This window comes from Heloderma suspectum, chromosome 15, assembly GCF_057233095.1.
Source record: "Heloderma suspectum isolate Gila_16-S chromosome 15, 16-S_ref, whole genome shotgun sequence".
In the NCBI taxonomy this organism is placed as follows: Eukaryota; Metazoa; Chordata; class Lepidosauria; order Squamata; family Helodermatidae; genus Heloderma; species Heloderma suspectum.
Genome location: NC_139472.1, coordinates 23580559 through 23598847, shown reverse-complemented (window position 1 = coordinate 23598847; position 18289 = coordinate 23580559). Strand labels below are relative to the sequence as shown.

General features: G+C 50.0%; 1 protein-coding gene across 1 annotated transcript in view; it reads right to left on the bottom strand.

Annotated features, from left to right (window-relative positions):
• Positions 1 to 11292: 11292 nt before the first annotated feature.
• LOC146335488 (uncharacterized) overlaps positions 11293 to 18289 on the bottom strand; it is a 591997-nt gene continuing 585000 nt past the window's right edge. The window contains exon 9 of the mRNA XM_084821686.1: positions 11293 to 11376. Coding sequence (XP_084677812.1) covers positions 11293 to 11376 — 84 coding nt within the window. The remainder of the gene's footprint in view (positions 11377 to 18289) is intronic.

Below are 18289 nucleotides of genomic sequence, written 5' to 3'. Positions count from 1 at the left end.
TGTTCTCTGGGGCAAAGCAGAAAGGGGCAGAAAGTGCCCTTCATCTCAGACACTGGGTACCCCAGAACAGCGGGCTAGCTTTGCCACCCCACCCTGAATGCTCCCTTTACTTTCTCCAGTGTAAGCTGCTTTGGCATAAATGAATAAACAAATAAATAAATATAACACCAACCCATCAATCAGAAAAGGAAAAAGCAAAGTGATGCCACCCTTATCTGCACGTGTGTGTGTGGGCTGGGTGAGGGTGGGGTGGGGCTCCCCTCACACTGGGTGGCTGGGTCTCCAGAGGTCCCCGGGATGTTCCCCATCATACCCCCTTCCATCACCATGGGACGCACAAGGGGGGCTCTTCTCGTGCCGCCACTGAAGAACTGCAGTGCCCAAACTGCCCAGAAAACATCCAGGGAAGCCTGAGCCGCCACATCCCACTGGTGGGAAGTGGAGCACTCCCAAGGCAAGCAGTGCTTCTCTTGCAAGGGTAGGCTGCCATAATCCCTGACCACTGGCCATGCTGGTGGGGCTGATGGGAGTTGTAGTCCAAAACAGAAAGGCATCAGGTTGCCTACCCCTGTCTTACCAGAATCCACCACTCTATGTGAGCTGCGTCGGGTGTCCTCCCCCACAATGAAAATGAAGAGCAGCGCTGATATCCCCCCCGCCACATGTCCTTCCCTTGATTTCCCACAGGTTTTGCCTGATCTGCAGTTTGGCAGGCCAGACAGAGAGGCCTTGGGGTAGCCCCTTCCAGGCAACAGAGGTGCTGACACCTGCATTACATTCCCAGCGCTCCGTCCGCTCTGGGTCCTTCTATGACAATCCCTCGCCACACATGCTGAATCTGTCTCGGAGTCTGCAGAGGACATGTGTTAACATAAGACCTAGCGCACAAGGCCGGGGTAGAGACAAAGACGGCGGGCCTGGACAGCTCCCAGGCAGACAATGCGTTCCCAAGACTCTCCTGACCAGAACAGCGCCCTCGATGGTTGTGGTGGTCCTGGAGGCTGCCTGGCAGCCTGGCCCCTCAATGCAGAGCTTGGGGGCTGGAGCTAGGAGGCTGCAGGGTGGGGCGAGGGCCGGGTGTCGCTCTGGGGTGGGGACTGCCTGCCTCAGTGCTTGCTTTTGACCAGAGTGCCCTGTGGTGTTGAGAGCAGTTCCTTGCAGAAGGTCCCTCAAGTGCATGCTGCTGTCTTAGCTGAAGGGAAGCTGGCCCTCAGCTGGCCCAGATCGTGCCACTGCGCTATCCGCTCTGCAGGATCCACTGGAGCTAATGCAGTGAGGGTCTTTCCCCTGCTCTGCTCCTCTACCATTCCTCTGGTTCACTCTGCCTTGGCTCTGCTCCTTTGGAATTCCAATTCTGGGTGCAATCCTATGCATGTTTGGACAGAAAGGAAGCCTACAACTCCCAGCATTCCCCAGCCAGCCATGCACAGGATCGCACCCTTAACCTGGAGAATTTCTAACATTAGCGCTGGCATTGGTGTGTGCACAGTTTATGGCCGCTTTGCACTCCTCCCATTCCTTTGCGTCTTTTTCCTTTAGACATTAGTGAAAAACAAGGATGCAGTGATGGCAAAGTGAAGAAAAGCATCCTTGGAGGTGAGCATATGTGCGACTGCAATCCTTTAGTGTGGTGTTTTAGTGATGTGCCTGTGCACTCCTGTGCAATGGTAAAGCACTGCACAAAAGGACCTTGATACAATCACTCCAGGTACGCATTTGTACAGTGTGTTATCAATGACACAAGTACACATATACATTGCTTAGGAGTGGATGTCAGTTTTGCATGTGTGTTCACCCATAAGTGTTCCATCCCATTTCTGCATTAATCTGTGATTATTATTATTTTTTAAATGCATATGTAAATACCTATTTTCTCATGAAGTATTCATTTCTAAACACTGTTTATTCTAAAATGTTTTGGTATGATTTTTGCAAAATTCAGAGAAGTGCAAAATCTGAAGGATAACTGGGTGGGGATCCACACATTAGTCAGAAAGCTGTGGATCAGATCAGTTTGCTTCAAGATGCAGACTGAATGAAACCCTCATGCATCCCTTGATAAAACAGCTCACAACAAGAATCTTGACGGAATCATGTCTATGATCATATCAATATAGCTTTTTACTGGGTTTTATCAATGTGTACACACACACACACAATGTAGAGTGGGAAGAAGACAGGAAGGAACTGAAAACTGGACTCATGGCATATACACAGCCCTACATACATTTTTTAAGGGCCAATTGAAAATTTCTAATGCACTTTGAAAACAAGATCAGGTAATGTGGAAATTCAAGATCTGGGGAGATCTTGGCCTCTGTTTCTCACTGCTTCTGACGGGGTGAATTGAAATCCAGGACTCTGCTACAGATGCGCCTGAGGCTTGGGGGAGAACCACCATCTGACTGCTCCTTTGCTGAAAACATGCCGTGTTTTGCCCTAGAAAAGTAAACAAGCAAGATGCCCAGAACAACTCCTGCCAGATGTGGTCCTGGACAGACCACATTAAAAGCAAAAAGGCAGCAGCCCCTTTTGCTTCTCTCTCTGCTGAGGTGAAAGGAGCCCACCTGGGGTGCCAGCCCCCCCCCCAACGTCTTGATATATCGGAAGAGAAGAACATGCAGCAGCATCGTACGGAGGGAGCTTCCATCATCAGGAGGACCCACATGCAGCCTGCATGTCAGTGCCACTGCTGTGGCAAGGAAGCAGGCAGCTGCATTTGGGCAGGCTTAGAACGAAGGGGAGTCTGCAAGTGTTCTGGGGGGACTGAATTATTTAGACCCCACTCGAAGGAAGGAACACAGCACAGCAGGAAAGCCAGCAACCATTAGGAATTCCCTCTTCCCCCCCTCTCCGCAGCACCAATATTGCTGAGCAAACTGACGTAGCCCTAAAAACGAGATTGCTGTGAAGAAGTGGCAGGGTGGGGCGGGGAGAATTGACGTGGGTTAAGGAAAGACAGGACAGGACTCCAGCGTGAAAGAAGCAGGGGCCCAGCATTGCATGGAGAATGCTGCTTTTGATGGCTCGCTGCACCCCCACCTCAATGCTGTACCAGGTTCTGTAATCCGAATGGGCAGCGGGCTGTTTCCAAGGCAGTGCATCTTGGACAGTGCATCTGCGGCTGAACATGGGAAGACTGCTGAAATGGGATCACAGGGCACATTTTGACACTCCTGGCATAGTGGGTCTCAGGTCTGAATCTCCCCCCAAACCCGGCCACGATTTGGCCACGCAACAGCAGTGGTGGTATGCAATATGCCTCTCAGAGAGGTGATGGGGGGGGGGGTGCTGTAGCTGGAATGGAGGGGATTTGGTGTACCCAGGGGCCAAAAAAAGAGAATAAGGTGATTTGCAAACACAGTGGAATGTTTCTTGTTAGTCTTTTTGTACTTGGCCATGAAAGAAAGAGACACTCTCCAAACACCTCGTCATGCACTGTTCTCAAATGCTCTTAGGAGAGGAGGAGCCCCCCTGCTGTGAGGACCTGTCCTGCCCTTGTGGGATAACTGCAGTCCTCGGATGACGAACTCAAGCCTTTTCACACATGGCCAGCCAAGCCCACGTGGCAGGGAGCCATTGCCAGCCCTGGCTCTCTGCTGAGGGTGTGTTCACGGTGGTACATATGTTTGCACTTTACCGCAGGTTAGGAGTGCACCCAAAAGAAAGTAAATGTGTGAATCAGCCCTAACGGTCATCTGAGCCTCACCTGAAAAGTCCCCCTTTTAATTTATAAAAAGGAAACTCAGCTGAGACTCTCAGATAGGGATGGATGGATCTGTCTATTTCTGGCCGGTATCCCTTTTGCATGGGTGTGTTCCCTCCCAGTTTGGCATTAATCTGCATTAAAAAAAAATCTGTACAAAAATGTGGAATTAAATACATATTATTCAGTGTATTTTCTCTTAAAATACACATTTAAAATACATTTACAAATGCATTTTGATACGTTGTTTGAGCTGAGAACCAGGTCACAGTATTCGGTGATGTGGAAACGCCAATGGATAGCCATTGTTTCAATCTGCACTTTAGTCTGGGACATGCACATCAGGTCAATTCTTATCAGAATTTACAATGACTGAATTCCTCAAGCATTCTTATGCTCAGGAGGGTGGATTCTGCACATATTCTGTGAAATTTCTGGGCTCCCGTGGAAGCACGATGAGAGCATAGCCCATATTTTTGCCGCTGTCCACCATGGATGGCCCAGCTGTCCAAGTTGCTGCACTACTGTTTATTTATTTATGATTTATGAGTACTTATGAACTGCTTACAACTGAAGATTTCAAAGTGATGTGCACACACGCTATAAAACAATACAGAAAGTCAATATACAATATCTACATTATCCATAGGAGTAAAATGTTATGGTAGGGTAAACCACACTAGGAAGGCTTGCTTGAATAGGTATGTTTTCAACATGGGCCTAAAAATAAGAATCATCAGTGCATGTCTAATGTCAGGGGGAAGAATATTCCACATAATGGGGCCACTACAGTGAATGCCTGGCTATGAATAACTGCGGAGCAGAGCTCAGGAGTATGTGGCAGCACCAGGACAGCACCGCCAGATGATCTCAAGGACTGAATGGGTCTGCAAGGGAGAAGATGGTCTCTCAGGTAGCCAGGTCCCAAGTGGTTTAAGGCCATATACATTAACAACAACCACAACAACAACAAGAACAACAACAGAATCCTTCAACCTGGGCCAGTAGCAAATAGGCAGCCAGTGCAGCTCCTTCAGCAGGGGTGTCATATCCTGTAAAGAGGCCGCCCTGGCCGAAGCATTCTGCATCTACTCCAACTTCCGGGACAGCCTGAAGGGCAGCCCCACAGAGAGTGCATTGCAGTACAACAACCTCTAGGTTACCAATGCCTTAGCCGCTCTGGCCAAAGCTGATTCAGTTCCGAATCCAGGCCTGAAACCAGACTGGATTGCGTCTGGGTAATTGGTATCATCCATGAGTAACGGCAGTTATTGTGACTTGCATTTTCCATGCTCGGAAATATGCGTTTCAAGGGCTTGTTGAGCCTGAACGTTGGTCTGACCTGGGGAAGGATAAGGCCACTGCCCCCATTCGATCCACCCAGACAGCCCCCAAACCTACTCGATGCAGCAGCCATTGGGAAAACTGCATTTCCAACCTCCCACATGTACTGGACATGCCCCACTGAAGCATTCTAGGTGCTGCAGTGGGAACAGGAGGAGGGGAGACCCCCATCCCACTCGCTGCTGCCGCCAGAATAGCAAGAAGAGCCATATAAGTGGGTGGAGAATAGGAGGGAAAATGGATAGGAGCAGGGGGGCAAGGGCTGTATCCCCAGCTGGGAATGGTGGAGTCCAAACAGAACCATAGACTCATAGAATAGTAGGGCTGGAAGGGGCCTAGAAGACCCTCGAGTCCAACCCCTGCTCAGTGCAGGAGTCCAAGTCAGAGCATCCCTGACAGATGGCTGTCCAGCCTCGTCTTGAACGCCTCCAATGTAGGAGCGCCCACCAGCTCTCTAGGGAATGGGTTCCATTGTCATATTGCTCTAACAGTCAGGATGTTTTTCCCGATGTTCAACCAGAATCTGGCTTCCCGTCACTTGAGCCCATTACTCTGTGTCCTGCACTCTGGGATGATGGAGAAGAGATCCTGGCCTTGCTCTCTGCGACAACCTTTCAAGGACAAAGAGCGCTATCCTATCACCCCTCAGTCTTCTCTTCTCAAGGCTAAACAGGCCCAGTTCTTTCACTCTGTCTTCATAGAGCTTTGTTTCCAGTCCCCTGATCATCTTTGTTGCCCTCCTCTGAACCCTCTCCAGTTTGTCTGCATCCTTCTTCAAGTGTGGTGCCCAGAACTTGACACAGTACTCCAGATGAGGCCTAACCAGTGCTGAGTAGAGGGGAACTAGTACTTCATGTGATTTGGAAGCTATGCTTCTATTATTGCAGCCCAAAAGAGCATTAGCCTTTTTTGCAGCCACATCACATTGTTGGCTTATATTCAGCCTGTGATCTACAACAATTCCAAGATCCTTCTCGCTTGTAGTATTGTTGAACCAAGTGTCCCCCATCTTGTAACTGTGCATTTGGTTTCTTTTTCCTAGGTGCAGAACTTGCCATTTATCCCAATTAAAATACATTCTGTTTTTTTCTGCCCAGCACTCCAGCCTAACAAGATCACTCTGAATTTTGTTTCTGTCTTCCAGGGTATTAGCTATCCTGCCCAATTTTGTGTCAACCGCAAGTATGATAAGCATTGCCTGCACCTCTTCCTCCAAGTCATTAATAACAATATTGAAGCGCAATGGGCCCAGGACTGAGCCTTGTGGTACCCCACTCATTACCCCTCCCCAGTTTGAGAAGATCCTATTGATAAGTACTCTTTGAGTTTGATTCTGTAGTCAGCTGTGGATCCACCTAATAGTTGTTTCATCTAGCCCACTTTGAGCTAGTTTGCTCACCAGGAGATCATGGGGCACTGTGTTGAAAGCTTTGCTGAAGTCGAGGTATATTATGGCCACAGCATTTCCACAGTCCACAAGGGAGGTGATCTGATCCAAAAATGAGATCAGATTTGTCTGGCAGGACTTGTTTTTGACAAATCCATGTTGGCTTTGAGTAATCACGGCATTGTTTTCAAGGTGCTTCCACATGGATTGCTTTATCATCTGCTCCAGAATTTTCCCAGGGATTGATGTCAGACTGACTGGTCTGTAGTTCCCAGGTTCCTCCTTTTTACCCTTTTTGAAGACAGGGACAACGTTAGCCCTCCTCCAGTCAACTGGCACTTCCCCCGTCCTCCATGACTTCTCAAAGAGAATAGACAGTGGTTCTGAGAGCTCTTCTGCCAGTTCCTTTATTACTCTAGGATGCAGTTCATCTGGCCCTGGAGATTTGAACTCATTCAAAGTCATTAAGTGTTCCTTGACCATATGCCTATCAATCTCAGGCTGCAATCCTGCCCCTTCAGCCTGAACTTTGCCTTTGCCAGGGGGGTCATAGACCCTCTTTCTGGAGAAGACTGAGCTGAAGTAGTAACTGAGCACTTCTGCCTTTTCTTTGTCATCTGTTATCATTTTGCCATCTTTATTTAATAGCTTTCTTTCCTCTGTCTTTTACTATGCATGTATCTGAAGAAAGCCTTTTTGTTGCTTTCAGCCTCCCTCGCTAACCTCAGCTCATTCTTAGCTGTAGCCTTCCTGACGCCACCCCTGCAATTCTGTGCTACCTGCCTGTACTCTTCCTTTGTCGCTTGGCCTTCCTTCCACTTCCTATATGCAAACTTTTTTTTGTTTTCAGGTCATCTCTAAGCTTTTTGTGAAGCCACATTGGCTTCTTCTGTTGTCTTTCACCTTTTCTCCTTGTTGGAATTGTTTGTAATTGTGTCTTGAGAATTTCCTTTTTTTAAAACTCCCATCCATCTTGGTCTCCTTTTCTCATTAGAGTCGCTTGCCATGGGACCTTACTGATCATTGTTCTGTGTTTATTAAAATTGGCTTTCCTAACATCCAGGGTACACGTTTGGCTACACTCGGCGTTTGCTTCCTTTAGAACCAAGAACTCGAGTATAACATGGTCACTTTCCCCCAGAGTTCCTGTAACTGCTACTTTATCTACTAAGCCATCTCTGTTGGTTAGGATCAAGTCAAGGATAGCCGATCCTCTAGTTCCTTCCTCTACGTTCTGTAGGAGGAAGTTATCCACCAAACAAGTCAGGAATTTCCTGGAGGGGCCATGTTTTGCAGTATTTGTCTCCCAACAAATATCAGGGACATTGAAGTCCCCCATTACTACTACATCATGCTTCCTTGAAACATTGGCAATTTGCTTGTCAAAAGTTTCATCCTCGTCTTCTCCTTGATTGGGTGGCCAATAGTAGACTCCGAACACCAGGTTCCTTTTATTCTTTGTTCCATTTATTTTAACCCAGATGCTCTCAGTGGAGCTACCAAGCCCATCCTCCTGTATTTCTGTGCAGAGATATGTATTTCTAACATATAGTGCAACCCCACCTCCCTTTCTGTTTCTCCTGTACTTTTTGAACAAGTATATCCTTCAATTGCTGTATGCCAGTCATGACAGTCATCCCACCAAGTCTCAGTTACACCTATCAAGTCATAATTTCCCTCCTGTATGAAGAGTTCAAGTTTGTTCTGTTTGTTTCCCATACTCTGGGCATTAGTGTATAGACATCGAAGACCATGTGTGGCATGGTCTGGCTTTCTTCCTACATGTTTCAGAAGTCTCTTATTGGGTGCTATTTGAGCTGTTTGGAGTAGATTTCGAGTGGCTCCTATTAACCCAAGCGATTTCTCATTTGGCTCTGTTTTTGACTTATTCTGAGCCAGTGCAATTCAAGCTCGGGGGGGAGGGTCACTATTCCCCACCCACGGCCGTGTGGTGGCTTGAAATCGGTCCCTCCTGCGCCTCACTTCTGCCATTCCTTCCAATCTGTGAGTCTCTTTCCCCATGCTTGATCCCAATGCAGAGCATGTCTGGTCCTCTGGCAGGCCCCTGCCTGATGTGGAGCTGTGTCGTTCTTGTTAAGACAGAAATGCGTGCACACACAAATGTTTCGGAGACACAAGTCATAACACACAGGGTGAATAAATTCTCTCTCTTTGACAAGGAGGATGATTCCCTTCATTAGACTGCTTAGCTTTCCAAACACACACCATCCTAATTAGATTTTGCATTTAATTTCTTGGAGTAGGTTGTGATGGGGAGACGCTATTTGTCCTAGATAAATGTATTCATTAATACAGTCTATTATACTGTTTCCCCACTCTGGCTTCTTCTGGTAGGAGAATGGCAATTAAACATGACCTTGGATTTTTTGTTTTGTTTTTTTTAAGATATCATGCTGGATCGGTCATAGCTGGCAACTCCTCCTCGCGCTGAGCTGGAAGTCTGGTCCATGCACAGCTCGGGCCTCCTCACTGCCCATCCACAGACCTAACAGGATGGGCAGGAGGTATGACTTAATAGGAACATGGGAATATGCCAGAATTCCAGTGTGTTCTCCCTGGGCTCTGACTTCCTGAGCAGGAAATATTGCCCAGGTCAGTTGAAGACCTCCCGGGAGTGCTGCACCCTAGATCAGAGGTGGGCAACTTGGGGCCCTCCAGAGGTTTTGCCCTATGTCTTCCATCAGCCCTCACCAGCATTGCCATTGGTGATGGATCATGGGAGTTGTAGGCCAACCCCTGTCCTGGAGGGTGCTAAGGAGTGGACAAGTTCCCTGTACCGATAATCAAAACAAGTGGATGGGGGCAGAGTCCCATTTGCTGGGAAGCCCTGTGCCCCATGTCTCTGGGCTACTGCGGGCTTTGTGTTCTCATGGGCGCCCATGCAAGAGCCCTCATGCCCCTCCCCCCCAGCAACTGACCTGCCTGTCCCCTAGTAAGAGTGCATGGTTCTCTTGCTCGCAGCTGCATCACAGCCATTGACATCAATAGGCTTAAATGTGCCTAACTACATAGCATTCTTAATCACGTCTCTCCTTTGGGCTCCCAAAGGATGATGGGAGAGCAGCAATTAGGCTGGATTAGGGACTGTGCCAGAACAGAAGTGCGGGAAGCAGTGCGTTCTGGTAGGGGGAGGGTCCTACTGTCCAGAGGAAATGCCATGCAGAGATGCCCAAGCCTGCAAGTCCCCTGCTCCCAGACCCCCGCCCAAGAGGCCTCCCAAGCACCAGGACAGCAGCAGAGAGGAAGCATTCTTGCAGAGCTCTCTGTTGCACGGGGCCTTGCAATGTCCTCGCTCACCGCTGACGCCATCACTGGGGCACTCAATGGCCGCCCCAGATCAAGGATCGCCCATGAGTGCAGACTCTGGAGATGTGTTTTGTGGACATCAGCCCCCGAGATATTGGGGGGGGGGGAATCAGCCCCTTTGCCTCCTCTCCATGTAAACATGACACTGCAGCCAAGGAAACAGGGCTAGGCCTGACGCGCGGAGGCTGCAAGGCATTAGCCACCCTGATAAATTTAATTTATACTTTAGGAACAGATCCTCAAAATGGAAGAGAGAGGCACTCTTAAATGACTCTGCAGGGTGTTCAGCTGAGAAGCATGCACCAGGGCTCATGTTCCAAAGGACGGGAAGTAGCTGAGCCCAGGGTGTGAACGTAGCCTGCGCTTGGAGTCGTTGGCCTTAGAAGACCAGGGTCCTTCTGGAAGAGAACCGCTGAACATTCATGGGCCGGGAGGGCTGAATGGGACTCGATTCAGTTCCTCCCAGATAATACAGCAGCCCCGCCTTCAGCTTCTGTCAGAATGGATGGCAGGGGACGGGGACAGGCAGACCACTAGTGCCGGATGGTGGCCAAGCCAACCATGCAAAATCAAGCTACAAACTCCACATTTGCAACAATGCCAGATTCAGGGTCCCCCTTGGGGCTGAGCGAATGCTGCTCATTCCCTGGGGAATCACAGACAAGCGGCAAAACATGTGGCATTTACTGAGTGGGGAATTTGGCTTCCCAAGAATCCCATCTTTCATTTTAAAAGGAGCACATTTCTAGGGAGGGGTGATCCGGACCTGCACGGCACTGCGAGTGGAGGCACTCCGTGCAGCACCGCTTGTGTGCCCCGATAAGAGATGAAGGCGGTATCTGCATGGGGTTACAGCGAATGCGGCCATGCCACAGAGGTGCACAGCCCATCGGACTGAGTGATGTGGTGATATGCTGATGGTAAGCGAGAGCCATTGAGCATGAGGGCAAGACAGGGCCATGCAAGTGAGGGGCTGTGGCTCAGCGGTGGAGCCCCTGCTTGGTATGCAGGAGGTCCCAGGTTCGATCCCCAGCAGCATCTCCAGGGAGCGCTGGGAAAATCTCCTGAAATCCCAAAGAGCCAGTCCACATCGAGCAAATGCAGAGCTAATTGGGCCAAGGGTCTGGCTTAGTAGGAAGGAGCTTCCCGGGTTCCAAATGAATACAGCACAGTTTTCACAAGGAATGCCAAAGACATCAAAAAGAGGAGAACCAGCTAGCATAGTGCAGAGCTTTGACTCCCCGCCAGTGTTTCTTAAGAAGAATTTCACAAGGCTCTGAGAGTCTTGCCCCTGCCCTTCAGAATCCCCCCCAGTTGGTGGAATACGGTGGCGCCCCCCCGCCCCGGACAATCACTTCCTGGGCTTTGCGTTCTGGGTGCTGGGGCCGTTCACCTTTTCTTTAAGACAGTGGGGAACATGTCTTACTGGGCCAGGGGGAAAGGGCGGGAGAGAATGCCTCATCATGTTGCCCACTCTGTGAAGTATTTTATCATATTTTTTTCAATTTATCCTTGATAAAACCCACTCTCAGATAAAGACACAGGACAGCAATGCAGGGGTCTTTTTGTTTTTTTTTAAACATAGTTCTTCTTGTCTGTGCACCCCGGGCTCCTGGAAAGAAAAAAAATACTGGAAGTGAGTTAATCTCCCAAAACTATCAATATAGCCCTCAAATCCATAAAGCCTTAATAAGAAGGGGAGATAGCAGCCTTGCTCGACCTTGAAATGCTACCCGTAGAAATGAGGTGACAGGCGCTATTGGCGAGGGAAAGACTGGGGAATCGGGCCCCAGACGGGCCTGTGGAAGCCTCTGACACTCTGCACGGAACGGGGCCGGCATCCTGAGGAAGGCACCTGGCGCCGGGGCTGGCGGGTGACTGAGGCGGAGGCCCACTGCCAGCGCCCACAGCACAAAGGGGAGACAGGTCAGGCCCAGCCAGGTCTCGCTTCCCTGCTTGTACGGGCTGCAATGGGCGGGCCCTGGGCTGAGGAAGAACAGCGTGCAGCAGCCCCAAACCTGTCCAGCTCACAGACCAAACATGTGCTGTGCCTGGGAGTGCCAGCTCCAGACTCCTGAGGGCCCTTGGGCAGGACCCCCTTGAGACCCCCTCACTGCCACAGCCAAAGGGCTGCGCCTCTCCTCCTCCTCCTCCTGTTGTGCCCAATGGCCAAAGCATCCAGGCAAGCACTGAGGACCACAAAAGCTCCTCAGCAGAGCGGGTGGAACAAGTGATGGACGAGAGAAACAAAGAGATCCCCTCTATGCAGCACTGGTTAGGCCTCATCTGGAGTACCGTGTCCTGTTCTGGGCACCACATTTTAAGAAGGATGCAGACAAGCTGGAGAGGGTTCAGTGGAGGGCAACGGAGATGATCAGGGAACTGGAAACAAAGCCCTATGAAGAGAGACAGAAAGAACTGGGCATGTTTAGCCTTGAGAAGAGAAGCCTGAGGGGAGATAGAATCATAGAATCATAGAATAGTAGGGTTGGAAGGGGCCTACAAGGCCATCGAGTCCAACCCCCTGCTCAATGCAGGAATCCAAGTCAGAGCATCCCTGACAGATGGCTGTCCAGCCTCATCTTGAACACCTCCAGTGTGGGAGAGCACACCACCTCCCTAGGGAATGGGTTCCATTGTCATCTTGCTCTAACAGTCAGGAAGTTTTTCCTGATGTTCAGCCGGAATCTGGCTTCCTGTCACTTGAGCCCATGATTCCATGTCCTGCACTCTGGGATGATCAAGCAGAGATCCTGGCCTTCCTCTCTGGGACAACCGTTCAAGTACTTGAAGAGCGCTATCATATCTCCCCTCAGTCTTCTGATAGTGCTCTTCAAGTACTTGAAAGGCTGTCACAGAGAGGAAGGCCAGGATCTCTTCTTGATCATCCCAGAGTGCAGCACACGGAATCATGGACTCAAGCGACAGGAAGCCAGATTCCTGCTGAACATTAGGAAAAATGTCCTGACTGTTGGAGCAATATGACAATGGAACCCATTCCCTTGGGAGGCGGTGGGCTCTCCCACACTGGAGGCGTTCAAGACGAGGCTGGACAGCCATCTGCCAGGGATGCTCTGACCTGGATTCCTGCATTGAGCAGGGGGTTGGACTCGATGGCCTTGTAGGCCCCTTCCAACCCAACTATTCCATGATTCTATGATTCTGTCCACAGAGATGTTGCTGCTTCTTACGTCCTAAGGCTTCTGACATCCCAAGCCAAAATGGGTGTGTACTTGATTCACAGGGGCAGCGCAGATTATCTTGCTTTCGAAGCCATGTGCATCCGGCTCTGCAAGCTGCCCCACAGCACTCTAGGGAGCACGGCCCATGTGGCCACAGTCCTTGTAATCTGCCCTGCTGGCTGACCTCCATGGAACCCCCCCAGCCTCCTGAGATGCACAAGTTGTGAGACAGCTGGATCAGTCGTAACGCCGCTCTGCCTGGCATTCTGTTTTCATGAGGGCCTTGGGGGGCACTCTTGGTGTTCATGCCCACCCCCAGCACCTGGTACTCAGAGGTGGACTGCATCGGATCTTGGCTAACAGCTATGGATAGATACATCTGTTCTCTATTCATGTTGTCTTAATTTTATAATAATTCACAGAGAGGGACAAAACCTTTTCCAATCACCCCCTGCCCTTGTGGCTCCCAGCTCCCACAGTAACACCTCCTTTAGGTCAGGGAAAAGCAACAGAGATAAGATGACTACTGCACAATCGTACTTGCTGTCTGAGACACAGCTGCTAACTCGCTAACAACAGACTTCAGTCCGGCCACACTGTGCTTTCTTCTAGCGATGCCGCTGAATTTCGCAATTGTTGTTGTTGTTCAGTCATTAAGTCGTGTCCGACTCTTCGTGACCCCATGGACCATAGCATGCCAGGCCTTCCTGTCCTCCACTCTCTCCCGGAGTGTGCTCAAGTCCGTATTAATTGCATCGGTGATGCTATCCAGCCATCTCATCCTCTGCCGTCCCCTTCTCCTTTTGCCTTCAATCTTTCCCAGCATCAGGGTCTTTTCCAGGGAGTTTTCTCTTCGCATTAGGTGGCCAAAATATTTGAGCTTCAGCATTTCACAATTAGTTGACTCCTAATCAAAACCCATCCGTTTGTAATGCTCACCTTTGTAGAGAGCTTGGATTTATGTATTACGAATCCACTATTACATTAGGAATTGATTGCAAGCTTCGCCTCATGCGCAGCCTGCAACTGAACAACACCATTCCTGCGCATGCACTGTGCTGTTCTAACCTGTGAACGGTCTGGTGCATCCACCATTGATTCCCACCCCAGTTCTGCTTTCGCAAGGACAAGGAGGCCAACTCTGGGAGTCCATTTCCTTTCCTCCATATACTGGAGGTTGGCAAGTAAATATCACATATTTATTTATGTATTCATTGCATTCCTACACAACCCAATAGCCGAAGCTCTCTGAGCAGTTCACAGCAATCACACGACATCACCACACAGGTGGGCCGCATGAAAACAACCAATCAGAAAGGGGGCATATAACAGAGTGATGCATGACATCATGCTGCACTACGTGATTCCAAACTACACCTCCCAAGATACACTTTGACATTGTGCAAAAACCCGTATAAATGGAACAAGACCTCATGTTAAAGGAGAACTCATCCAAATTTGCATAGAAGAATTTGTTACTTTCCAAGTTAATAATAAATTCATTTGTGGTACGTTTGCCCATCACTACTCCCTCCTAGCCATGCAGCAAAAATATTTTTGAGCCACCCAGTAGTTGCCTTTAAATCAACAGCCAAAGGGATTGGGCAAGCTACAGTCACATTTTTTATGTGAACTTACTGAATTTCACACCTTCAAACCAGCATGCGAACTGAAACTACTTTGAAATTCACACTTCTCCAAATTTTGCAACGGAGTTCTCCCATTAAAAAAAAAAAAATGCTTACAGACATGAGGATATTAGGGGAAAGCGCACACAAAAATGTGTATAACATTAAAAATGGATTATATTAGAAAAATTGCTTACAAAAGATGTGTACATTAGGCAAAATTGCATACCAAAATGCATTACTAAGAAAAATGCGCAAACACGTGTGCAAATTTTCATCGCAAGGGATGACTAATGGAGAGAAACCTAAATGGACGGATTGTTCCATCCCTCGCAGGATCAGCCTCACAGCAGCCGAGTGCCCTGGATCTCTCCCCTCTCCTCCCCAGGATAACACTCCCTGCAGCAAGCTGTCTCCTAGTGGTCACTCGTCCCTTGTGTGGGCCACACTTCTATCCACAGGAGCGCAGCATTCCCCACTGGCTCATGGCACCCCTCTGTGTGGAGTCTGTTGGGACGGCTCTGGCTGGTGGTCCTGGGCCGGGATGTGCGAGGGGCCTCTGCTTCTGGTGGCCTGCGCTCCTGGCAGCGGCAGGGCATTGCGAGGCACGAGAGATGCTGCCCCTCGTTGGGCTCGGCGACGCTCAGGGGCTGCTCACAGATGTCAGGGTGGAAACTGAGTCGATGGAACCCCAGAGCAGTTCTGATTCTGAGGAGGATCAGTAATCCATGGGAGAGGAGCCAGCGCATCCCTCACAGGCACAGCAGCTGGCACAGATTCCTTCTGCCGGCATTCCTGAGAGAGATAGTGACCCTGGCAGTGAGAAAGTGCGGGAGGGGGGCTTGCTGGACGCTCGACGCAGACGCAGGGAGCGACGAGCAATGGAGGGCGCGGAAAGGAGGCGTAGTGCCCATTTGGCGCGCAAGCAACGGCCGCCTCCCTAGCCCATAAGTTCAGGGTCTTCAAGTGACTCTCCTTCAAACGGGGATCAACTGCCTACTCGGCGCATGGGCCACTCTGCTGTTCATTGCTTAGTCACTGGTGATTAGCATCTGAAAGAGTCATTAAGTTGTAAAAGAATTAAAGCCTTGAAAAGAAACCTTCCATCTGTGGCTTGAGTTGGCTACTGGAGTCTACTGTAAGAGGCCGCCAGGGCGCTCCTGACAGCGGATTCACTCTGAATCTGCCGAGGATTCTTGGTTTAGGGCCCATTTGTTGTATGTTGAGCAAAATATTTGATCAGCTTCAAGATTCTCTGCAGGGCTTCCCTATCCTATAGGATAAAGGAAACGGGGCGGGTGGCTACCAGGAAGAGGGCCTTTTCCACACCCCAGCTGTGGAATGAGCTCCCTGGAGAAGTTTGCCTGGCACCTATGTGTCCAACGCCAGGTGAAGACCTTTTAAGGGCGCAATCCTATGGCCGCTAGACAGTGGCTGGATGGCCATAGGATTGCTCAGTTTCCAGAAGCCAACCTCGGAGCCCTTGCTCTGAGGTCGGTTCTCAGAAAACTGCCTCCCTGCCCCTCCCCCGCCACCTCGTAGGCAGTGCGGATCATGCCTGGGCTCCGGGTTCAGAAGAGCAGTGCACAGCAGGGCAAAAGGGGGCATTCCCAGGAGCAGGGAGGGGCGGGGAGTGCGGAAGTGCCAGTCCGACACTTCCCATGCGTCGCTAGGGCCCCCCCTCACTCCGAAGTCCTGTGGCTAGACAGCTGAAATCGCCCATTGAGCTGAGAGTGCAGGGTAGCGGAGGAGAAGATCCCCTGCGTTGATAGGCAGTCGCCCCGAGTTCGGAGGTGGCTGCTTCTCCACATAGGATTGCTCCTTTCTTCTCCCAGTATTTTAGCATTTTAGCTTCCTAGTCTTTTAGCTTTGGTGTTTAAATCTGTATTTTAAATCTCTGCATCGATGCTAGGTTTTATTCTGGTTGTACTGTTATACTGGGGTTTTAAGCGTTCTTATTTTGTATTGTTTTATGCTGCGCTTTGTGGTTTTAATTTTTGTGAACCACCCAAAGAGCTTTGGCTATTGGGTGGTATAAAAATAAAATAATAATAATAATAATAATAATAATAATAAATAGGTGATTAAAGCTTGGACATGGCTGCCATCTGCCTTAATTCCTGCTGATGAGATTTTGTTGCCCATGTATCTGAACATGCGTACCATGAACAGGATATCATCATCATGTAGTGCCATCCACGTACACAGCTTTTTACAAAGAACGAGTATGACAGGAGGGTCCCTTCCAATCTGAAATTGACACTTTCTCCACTAGGGATCTCTCCACCGCTTTCTTCCCTGCCCAGTCCACCACTCACAGAGGCGAAGAACCTTTCCGCTGGAACCACAGTTTTATCTATCTTAGAAATCTCTTTCCCTCAGAAAATAATTTCCGAAAGCTGTTTCAGCAGCAAGGGGAAGACACGTGGGGGTAAACGGAGCTGCCCCAAAGGGAAACGGCTGCACCGCAAGGACAACGGCTCCTCTGTGTGTGTGTGTGCGCGTGCGCGTGCGCACAAGAAAGGAGGCATTTGCATGTCCTGGCGGTGACCTCCACAGAGCTGTATGGGCTGCGTGGCATTACTTAGATGCATGCAAAGGACATGGAGCAGGTGCCTTGCAAGCTCTCTGCTCAGAGGGAAGGGGGCAAGAGAGCCGAGGAGAACTGATTTCTGAGAGGTAAAAATACAAGACCTTTGGGTTGCAGTGGGTTTTTTCAGAAGCGTAGAAATGCAGACTCTTTTCCTGCAAGAGCCAAAGGGCAGCGCTTCGTGAATGATGGAGTGGGAATCTGCTTTGATCCACTAACCCACTTTAGGGCAGCTTCAAAACGAAAGAAATTCAGGGTGGGTGGTGCTGATTCAGAACCCAGATCAAGACTCGGGGGCTTGTTTGAGCAACAAAGTCAAGCAGCTGAGTGCTGGCCTGGCCTGTGCCGCTTCTGGCTGCAGGTGTGGGGGAGTGGAGGGGGGACATTTCACCCCCTCTTTCGTGACGCCGGAACCCAGCGGGCTCATCCTGTGGAGTGGGCTGGCGGGAGATTCAGGGCAGAGAAAGGGGCCCTTCACGCAGCGCAGAGTTGAACTACGGGTTTCCCTACCACAAGGTGTAGCGATGGCCACCAGTTTGGGTGGCCACCAGTTTGGATGGCCTTAAAAGGGGGTTGGACAGATTCCTGGAGGAAAAGGCTATCAGTGGCTACTAGTCCCGATGGCCACGTGCTGCCTCCAGGACCAGAGGCAGGGAGCCTACGTGCACCAGTGGCTGGGAACATGGGCGGGAGGGCGCTGTTGCGCTCGTGTCCTGCTTGTGTGGGTCCCTGGCCGACAGCTGGCTGGCCACTGTGTGAGCAGAGTGCTGGACTGGATGGGCCCTGGCTCTGAGTCAGCAGGGCTCTTCATACGTTCTTATGAGGGGCTGGCATGTTTTTGAATGGTGTGTACATCGTAGTGAATTCAAGCAAGCAGCCCTCAGCTGCCACCTGAAAAGGTTTAGTCCAAGGGAGAAAAAAGGCTTTACTATTTAATTCTGATGATGGTATAAACTGGCCCATAGAAAGCAAGGGAGGGAGAAGGGGGCAAATCCAGACCTGTGGGACTAATAAGGAGCCCTGCATCCTTCTGCAAGTCTCCCTGAAATGGCTCCACAGCCTCTACTGAGAGATGAGCCTCAGTGTTATGAACCCTTTGTTTGTGTCTTGGATTGCACCAGGCAT